This window comes from Lepidochelys kempii, chromosome 14 (genome assembly GCF_965140265.1).
Source record: "Lepidochelys kempii isolate rLepKem1 chromosome 14, rLepKem1.hap2, whole genome shotgun sequence".
In the NCBI taxonomy this organism is placed as follows: Eukaryota; Metazoa; Chordata; order Testudines; family Cheloniidae; genus Lepidochelys; species Lepidochelys kempii.
Genome location: NC_133269.1, coordinates 34,507,511 through 34,517,614, shown reverse-complemented (window position 1 = coordinate 34,517,614; position 10,104 = coordinate 34,507,511). Strand labels below are relative to the sequence as shown.

Here is a 10,104-nt window from a genome sequence, read left to right as displayed (position 1 = left end):
ATTGTCCAAACATTTATTTTGATCAAGAATGGCTTTTTTAAACATCTAAACAATTGGTTAAAATTTTGTCTCCATTCTGCCTAGTGCCCATAACTCCATGATGGAAACATGGTTATGGCCACCTCCCTTCCTGGTCCTTCCACTGAGATGGACAACACTGAGTGCTGAGATTTTCACTAGGACTTTTCAACTTAATTTTAATGGGGCATGATTGCTGAAATCACCCAGACAGCCTGATGTTTTCAAAGCTAAATTATTATCTCAGAGTCTCTGCACGTTTTTGCGAAAGCTGCATTTACTGAATGCTCTCCTCAAAGCTTCCTTGACCTCTCTGTTTCTCAGGCTGTAGACGAGGGGGTTTACCAGGGGAGGCAGGACCGTGTAGCAAAGAGAGAGCACTTTGTTTAGGTCTCTCAGTGTATCATGTTTCGGTAGCATGTACACAATCATTAGGGTTCCATAGAAAATTGTCACCACAATGAGGTGAGAGGAGCAGGTGGAAAAGGCCTTTTGCCTCCCGGTGGTGGAAGGGATTCTCAGGATGCTGGCAATGATACACATGTAGGATGTCAGGGTTAGTAGGAATGGAGGCAGGGTGAATACACAGGATAGTATGAAATCCCCCAATATGACCAGGTGTGTGTCACTGCATGAGAGTTCCATAAATGGGATGACATCACAATAGAAATGGTCCATTTCATTCGGGCCACAGAATATTAACTGTGATAGGAATAAGACAAAGATGGTAAGAGCCATAAAACCATTTAACCAGGAGCCAGCAGCCAATTTGAAGGAAAACCTAATATTCATAAGAGTTGAATAGTGCAGGGGTTTACATATCGCTAAATACCGATCATAAGACATCACTGCTAGGAGATAGCATTCTGTAGCCACCAGAGAACCAAAGAAATACAGTTGTAAGATGCAGCCACTGACTGAGATGGTTTTGTCCCCAGTCAGGAGACTGGCCAGCATCCGGGGCATGATGGCTGAAGTGTAGCAGGTCTCTACACAGGACAAATTCCCCAGGAAGAAGTACATGGGGCTGTGAAGATGCTGGTCAGCCACAACGAGCACCACAATGAGGGTGTTCCCAACCACGGTTCCCATGTAGATCACTAGGAAAATTAGGAAGAGAAGAATTTGCAGGTCAGGGAGATCCCCGAATCCCAGGAGGAAGAATTCTGTGATGGCTGTTTGGTTTCTGCAGTCTGCCATTGGTTGAGTCTAGGAACAATAAATCTGTGTGACTGAATTGGAAGGACACAGAGTTAAAAGTTAATCATATTTCGTGAATTAATTCCATAAATATTCAGAAACTCCGTCCCTCTCCTGGTTACAGGCTGAAATTTTAAGACTAAATTTAGATTTCAAAGTGCCAGGAAACTGAGTCCGAGGACAGAAAATTGCTCTCATGGGAAAGAGGGTGTTCGACATGTATACCAGTGATTACTATAACAGCCCATTTATCTGGTAGCCACATACTGATATGACAGATCAGATCATTTCTCTGTCTACCATATCCTATCTATGACATACCAGAGCTTAACAATGATGCTTAAATGCTGTATTTCACTTCTGGCAATGGCCAGAATCATGCCACGTTTTATGAGTCAAAATCAAACATCAACTAAAATCTTGGACTGAGATTTTTCAATGTGGTCTAGAGTTCTTAGGCACCGTCCTGCTGTTAGATTTCTTTCTATTAATTCTAACAATATATCCTGGTACATTCAGCATTTCAATGCCCTGTAGGAGAAGGAATAATTTTCACCCCCTCACAAGAGATCAGTTCATGCCATAAATTATGAAGTGGAGTAAATTCTCCCCTAGTGCCTGTGGTGGTGATGGTAACGTGGTGAGGGACTGGCAGTGCCTTTTCTGTTTCCCAATGTTAGCTATGTAGCAGTAATAAAATACAGCTCTTTGGAGGGTGGATCTTAGGAAGGTGCAAAACCAGGCTGATGTGCAACCCTAACTTGGGAATGACCCTCCCCACTCCATAATGAGTGTGGGATGATAATACGGAACAGGAAAGGCACTGGGTGAAAAAAGATGCTTTCCCTAAACTCAGAGTCTAGAAACAATCTGGCATGTGTGATCCGGGCTAGTAAGACTCTATCATCACTCGCCACCCCATTGAAAAGTCATGGAAGACGGGAGACATTCCAGAAGACTGGAAAAGGGCAAATATAGTACCCATCTTTAAAAAGGGAAATAAGGACAACCCAGGGAATTACAGACCAGTCAGCTTAACTTCTGTAACTGGAAACATAATGGAGCAAATAATTAAGCAATCAGTTTGCAAACACCTAGAAGATAATGAGGTGATAAGTAACAGTCAGCATGGATTTGTCAAAAACAAATCATGTCAAACCAACCTGATAGTTTTCTTTGACAGGGTAACAAGCCTTGTGGATGGCGGGAAGCAGTAGATGTGGTATATCTTGACTTTAGTAAGACTTTTGATACTGTCTCTCATGACCTTCTCATGAACAAACTAGGCAAATACAACCTAGATGGAGCTACTATAAGGTGGGTGCATAACTGGTTGGAAAACCATTCCCAGAGAGTAGTTATCAGTGGTTCACAGTCATGCTGGAAGGGCATCATGAGTGGGGTCCCACAGGGATCGGTTTTGGGTCGGGTTCTGTTCAATATCTTCATCAATTATTTAGATAATGGAATAGAGACTAGACTTATAAAGTTTGCAGACAATACCAAGCTGGGAAGGGTTGTGAGTGTTTTGGAGGATGGGATTAAAATTCAAAATAATCTGGACAAACTGGAGACATGGTCTGAAGTAAATAGGATGAAATTCAATAAGGACAAATGCAAAGTACTCCACTTGGGAAGGAACAATCAGTTGTACACATACAAAATGGAAAATGACAGCAGAAGGAAGGAGTACTGCAGAAAGGGATCTGGGGGTCATAGTGGATCACAAGCTAAATATGAGTCAACAGTGTAACACTGTTGCAAAAAAAGCAAATATAATTATGGGATGTATTAGCAGCTGTGTTGTAGGCAAGACATGAGAAGTAATTCTTCCACTCCTGGGCACCACATTTCAGGAAAGATGTGGACAAATTGGAGAAAGTCCAGAGAAGAGTAACAAATATGATTAAAGGTCAAAACCTGGGTTTGACCCACATCCCAATCCTGACTCTGTCTTTGGCTCTGACCCTTGGCTTAACTCTGACTCTGACTTTTGCTTGATTCTCAGCTTGACCCTGATACTGGCTCTGACTCCTGGCTTCAGTTCTGGGATCCCAAGCTCCTGCCACTAGTCCTGCCTACCTTTGCCAAGGATTCTGGAAGTTTTCCTGGACCACCCCTTACACTTGTAGAAGGCCAGCCCTGTGGGACATGGAGGCAGTGGGTCACCCCCTACCCAGCATGTTCCAAGGGGCACTAAACACACCTGAACAGGTTGGCAGCCCTCAGACAGAACTTCCCATGGTGTGAACACAGGTGGGGCAGCTTTGACCAACACTCTGTGGAGTAGTTAGGTTACATCCTGTCTCCAAGGGCCTCAAAATGGACCCCAGGAAGGTGAATGTTGTTCGGACCTGGGCAGCACCCCTGGAACATCAAGGAGCTGCAGTGCTTCCTTGGGTTTGCTAATTTTTATAGGCACTTCATGCCTGGGTTTTCGGACCAGATAGCCCCATTGACAGTGCTCCTCCGCAAACACACCTCCTTCACCTACTCTCCGGAGGCTCAACAGGTGTTCGACCAGCTCAAGATGGCCTTCACCAGTGCTCCAGTCTTGATCCATCCTGACCCAATGCAGGCCTTTGTCAGTGAGACTGATGCATCTAATGTTTCAATTGGGACCATACTTCCCCCAGAATCAGGCCCCCAATAGCACCTGCTCCCTTGTGCTTATTATTCTCGGAAACTCGCACCCAGCAGAACAAAATTATGAGATTTTAGATACAGAGCTTCTAGCAATCAAAGCCACCTTCGGGGAATGGCACCACCACCTTGAAGGTGCCCAACACCCAATACAGGTATACACAGATCATAAAATCTTGGACTATCTCCATAGGGCAAAGGCGCTGAACCAAAGACAGCTTCAATGGGCCCTGTTGTTCACACACTTTTATTTTACCATCACCTGTCACCAGAACAAGGCAGCCAATGCTGTCCTGAAGAGGGGAATACCTCCCTGACCATAGCCAGCTGAAGTGCACCCTCAAGCCCTATAATTTCCTGGATGCTTTATTCCCAAGACCACTTCCTTCCTAATTAAAGCTGCAGGCTAGCAACCTGTCAGTGGAACAACTTCATACTTTCCTAAGTGAAACTACTATGGACGGTTAGAAACAGGGGTTACTATTTTCAGCTTGAATGCCCACAGCTTAATAGCACATGGGCAGGAATTAAAGACCAATATTTTTGATATGAAAACAAAGCCTGATATAATATGCATACAAGACTTGGCTAATAGAAAAATGAGACTATTAGTAAGATGGCACCCCTCAGCACCTTCAGACACCCTATCTAGACTCTAGGTGGTTATTACTGTGGATTTGATAGTCAAGCTTCCCTTATCTGCGAAGCATACCATCATCCTCCTAGAAGAGCCTGTCTGGGCAGCACCCCTAGAAGAGATGATGTAAGACCTAGTGGGTCTATAGGACTACCAGGCAACAAATATCCCCACATTTCTACCTGTAATTTGATTATTCCTTGCAACACACAATCTGCAGTGGTTTAACACCAGGGGAAGTTCCGCCTCATGTGATCTGATTGACTGGTCTTAGCTATCCCTGATTGGCTCCTTGACCCTATATAAAGCGATGGGGTGTAAAAGGAAGTGTCTAGGGTCTGGTTGAAGAAAGGCTGTTTCAGTGGTGACTGTGGGGTGCAGGCTCGGTGGCTGGTTGGGCAGAGTGAGATGGATGAGAGAAATGAAACTGAAACCAGGCTAGACCATGAGTATAGTGAAAGCACTGACAAAGACTGCATGCAAGCAAGGAAAAAGATTCTCTGCACCCAGAAGAAGAACCAGCAAATAGGAGGGCAAGGGGAAATGGGGGGAAATTACCTAACAGTAAAATCCGTAGATAAGGACATAAAGATAGGGGATATCAACCCCCTGAGAATGGCAGAGGGGATCAAAAAAGTGCTGGAGATAGAGCAAGAGCTAAGATGGTACCTGCTGGAGACTCATTAGTGGAATGTAAAAACAAAGACCAAGTAGGGACACTCCTTAAGACAAAGGTGCTAGGTAAAATAAAAATAAGTTGTCAGCTACCCAAATTCCTCACAGAAACAAGATGGGTAGTGTCTTGGGTGCCAAATGAAATTTCAGGAAAGAAAGCAAGGAATAGGTGGAGATAAGGTGATAAGTGCTAAGAGGCTAATTAGCAGAAGAGGCAGTGATAGCAAGTGCTTGACAGCTGTGCTGGTCACACTTTAAGGGAGGGATGTGACCAGATAGTCCAGAATATCAGAGTAACTTCAGGGTATCAAAGTCCTATAGTCCTCTTTCTGTGAGATGCTACAGCGGCCAGAGATATGGTCATGTTGCAAATAATTCCAATGGGAAAATACAGCGCAGTAAGTGTGGAGGTGACCATTCATAGGATGACTGTGAGGAAGGGACAGAAAAAAAATGTTGCAACTGAGGAGGAAAACACAGCTCAGAATATGCAAGCTGTACTGAGGGGAGCAAGCTAGAGAAATACAAAAAACCCAAGTTATTAATAACATGTCCTATGCAGAAGCTGTTAGGAGATACCTAAAAGAGAACCTGATGTGAGGAAAGGCAATAGCCTGCAACAAATTAATGGGGGGAATGAGTAACGTTGGGATGAAAAGAGATTCATTGCAGTAATGGTTGATGTAATCAATTGTAGTTCTCAAACAGGAAAGAAAACAGAAAATGAGAATTATAATTAAAGCTGCAGGCTAGCAACCTGTCAGTGGAACAACTTCATACTTTCCTAAGTGAAACTACTATGGACGGTTAGAAACAGGGGTTACTATTTTCAGCTTGAATGCCCACAGCTTAATAGCACATGGGCAGGAATTAAAGACCAATATTTTTGATATGAAAACAAAGCCTGATATAATATGCATACAAGACTTGGCTAATAGAAAAATGAGACTATAAAATCCCAGGATATGGTCTATATGGACATGATAGAGAAATGGAAAAGGTGGGGATGCATACCCTTTCACTAAGGAGAACCTGAAGTACCTTGAAGTAGAGATTAGAAAGCTAAATATCAAGGATAATGCTATTGAGATACCAATACAAAACAATTCTGCATCTCTAAGACTTTATAATGTTTATAGCCCATGCAGGAAACTAGAGGCTATGGACCTGAAAGAATTCATTGCAAGTGTCACATGCCCACTCATTGTCTGTGGTGATCTGAATAGTCACAACCGATTGCAGGGAAGTAAGAAAAACATGGAAAATGTTCAGAGCAAATCTTTTAAGAGAATAATTTAGCAATAAGTGATGGAGCGCCTACCAGGTTCAGTACAGCTGATGGAAGCTTCTCATGTCTGGATCTGGGACCATAGGGAGTGAATGCAGCTGTGAAATTGACAGAGGGATGGGAATGGCTAGTGACCACGTCCTGACATTAATTACATCTCAAGGGAAAGGATATCCTCACTTGGAATCTCAAAAAAGCAAACTGGAAAAATCTTTGGAAAGAGAAGTGAGCAATATGTGAGTAAGTAATGTATCTGTGAAGATATTGAGGAATTCTGTAGTAATATTAATAAAGGAATCATAAAGACAGCCAGCCTAGCTATTCCTAGGATGCCAACACTGCCTGAAGATAGGAGAAGTGTACCATGGTGGAACAGGGAATATGAAATGGTAATTAGGGAAAGGAATAAGGCATATAAGACAGCAAAAAAATCCTTAAATAATGGACTTAATGAAATATAAAAAAGTAAGGTAGTTTCACAAAGGGCTATAAAAAGGGCAAAAAGAGAGAACTGGACACGATTACATGGGAAAATAAGTAAAAATACCAATACAGCAAAGATTATATATAAACAAACTAGGGAAATGAATGGAATAAAGAGTAAGAGTCATGTAACACCAAGTCTTCCAGTTGCGGGGCATGGAGTAATAAGCTCTAACAAAAGAAAAGCAGAAACTCTGGCCACCATGTTTCAAAAAGTTAGTAATGATGAATATCAGAGGATACAAATTAGGGAGAAGAAAAGATCATTAAGGATAATTATGAGATGAAGAGGTGGGATGGGAGAAGGATGTGGATATTTTAAACGTAAACTTTAGTGTGGCTTAGGTAAAACCATGGAAAGCAAAGTAAGGGAGAGAACAGTAGCACACCTAGAAAGAAGAAGGTTTATAGATAAAACACAAAGTGGGCTCCAGTAAGGTGGGAGTGTGATTGACCACGTTGTCAGGATAGAGACAGAAGCACAAAAAAGCATGAGAATCATAGAATTAATTATACTAATATTTCTGGGCATAGAAAAAGCCTACAATGTGTTATGGAGAGAGGATCTACTTCATAATGTGGCCTCAATGGGTAACACAGGAAGAATGTACAGATGGATAAGGAACTTCTTAGGCAAAAGAACTGTACAAGTCCAATTAGGGAAAGCTTTCTCCAACGTATAGTAAATTGCAAGTGAAACTCCACAGAGCAGTGTAGTTACTCCAGCCCTCTTTAACATCATGATAAATGATCGCCCTGAAGAGATGAGTATAGGAATAGGGATCATGTTTGCTGACTGTGCCATATGGATCAAAAGCAGAAACCTTGAAAGTGCCACCAAAAGAATGATGATGCACTTAAGGGAAGTGCAGAATGGGGAAAGAGGTGGGGCTTCAAATTCTCATAGACAAAACTAAGGGAATGATCCTCACAACATGGAAAAGCCAAAAAGATGTAAAGTTATAGCTATATGACCAATAGATAAATATACTGACATTACAAATTCTTAGGTGTGATATTTGATAACAAGCTCACTTGGAGGGACCATACTGAAAATATTAGATAAGTGTAAAAGTCAAATACCTTTGGAACATCCTGGGGAGTGGATATGAAAATGGTGGCAATGCTATACAGAGCACTAATTAGACCAGTTATTGAGTATGGATGCCCGGCCTTTGGGTCAGCAATGAATACAAATCTGAACTAGATTAAGAATCCACTCACACGCATTGCATATCAGGTGGTGACTTCATTACTGTATCTCTGTACTACAGATATACGCATTTCAATCAGCTGCTGCTAACTCTTAGAACGAAGCTCCCAGACTTAACCTTTTTGGGCCAAAGTACAAGATAATAGTGAAGATAGCACTAAGCTAAACGGTTCGGACAAAAACTCAACATTCCCCATGTAAATAGGGTACAGAAGTGGATAACTGATCTTAATGAAAAGAAGGGATTGAAAGAGACCAAAATGTATAGCTATGGGAAAATAGTCTATCATTAGAAAATCACCCCCGGTCGGGAAAGACGTGGAATTATATAATGAAATCAATAAAAGAATGATAGACAAGATGTCACAATTATATTGATTTGCTATAAGTGGGGACACTATTGACAAATACATACAGAGGGTTGAGGAAAGAGGAAGAACAGAGTGGGAACAGCTTCCTGTGTGCCCTCACTCAGACTCAAGAAAGCTGTATGGCTAACTTTGCATCCATCTTCATGGCTGAGATACACAGGGATTATGCTAGCACTAAATCGTGCTTTAGATGTGTGGCCGGCTGCTGTGGCCATCCTGTCTGACTCCTTATCAGGGCTGCAGCAGGCAACTCACAGTTGTGAGTCTGACAGCAGAAATGATTTTCTTAATGATATATTACTGCTAACAGCCAGACTGGTGGAACTGGATATAACCAACGTAATCGCGTGGATCCTGGTGCAGACAGGGATAGCAGGCAACTAATTGGTTGGCAAAAAGTGTTATTAATCACAAAGAAGTTGACCTCGGGATCCCCTTAAGCAAACTGGAATTTAAACACCTAATCAAAAGTGAGCTAAGGAAGGAATGGCAATAACTGTAGGCAAATGAAATGAAAGGGAAAAAAATTCCTGATTCTGCCTCCGGCTCTGACCCTCGGCTTGACTCTTGACACTGATACTGACTCTGACCCCTGGCTTCAGTTCCGGGATCTCCAGCTCCTAACACTTGTCCTACCTACCTCTGCCCAGCATCCTGACACAGACTATGTATCGTAAAAATGAATACAGATACTTCCCACGTTCTTCACAGAAAGTGAATCTTAAATTGCTCATGCTTAATTACTCAAGCACTTTAATACCCCGGTTCGGAAGGTGATATATAAATGCAAAGCAGCAGCAGTTTGGAATTGGGTGCTCACCTCTATTCATAGGACAGCTCACATTTCAGTCGATGAACTCATTTCTCAGGGTTTGAGACAAGGTGGGTGAGGTAATACCTTTTATTGGACCAACTTCTGCTGGCGAGAGACATGTTTTCGACTACACAGAGCTCTTCAGGGTTTGGCAGACAGGACTCCAGTTCCACTGAGGTTCTTGTCTTTCATCATTCTGCAGAAATGGGATTTTCTCACTAGAGACCTGCAGTTACTTGAAGGGATGAAAAATGGGCTCCCCTTCGATTTAATAAGTGTAAATGCTCTCTCATAGTTGTATTCTCTCTTCGTGCTTTTCAAAATGGTCCCACTTCGACCTTTTTCCCACTTGGTTCATTTTGTGTCTCCAAAGCTTTGTAGCTAACAATGCCCAGTATGACTTGCAATTATACAAGTCCCACTGTACATCATGTTTTAGTCGAATGATCCTTTGTGGAAAATATTTTAGATCATGGACAAACACCAGCTTACATTTTTGGGAGATGCCTGTCCAAGGTGATGGCCAGTTATGATGTACTTGCAGTGCCCCTGAATTAGTATTCAAGATATGCTGCCATCTAATGGGCATTTTTGAAAATAGCTGCCCATGTCTCACTCTTACAACATGCTGCCACCTAGTAGCCATTTTACAGTATAACTTTCCCATTATTGTATTGGCTACTGAACTCTATTGGTCACTAGTCAGTATTTCTGATGCCCCCCCCCCCGCCATCTAGTGTCGATTTTCCAGCATGACAGCCT

General features: G+C 42.3%; 1 protein-coding gene across 1 annotated transcript; it reads right to left on the bottom strand.

Moving 5' to 3' along the window:
• Positions 1–261: 261 nt before the first annotated feature.
• LOC140897837 (olfactory receptor 11A1-like) lies at positions 262–1,218 on the bottom strand. Its single transcript, XM_073310955.1, has one exon. It carries the CDS (start codon positions 1,216–1,218, stop codon positions 262–264), a length of 957 nt encoding a protein of 318 aa, XP_073167056.1.
• Between the last annotated feature and the right edge of the window lie 8,886 nt (positions 1,219–10,104).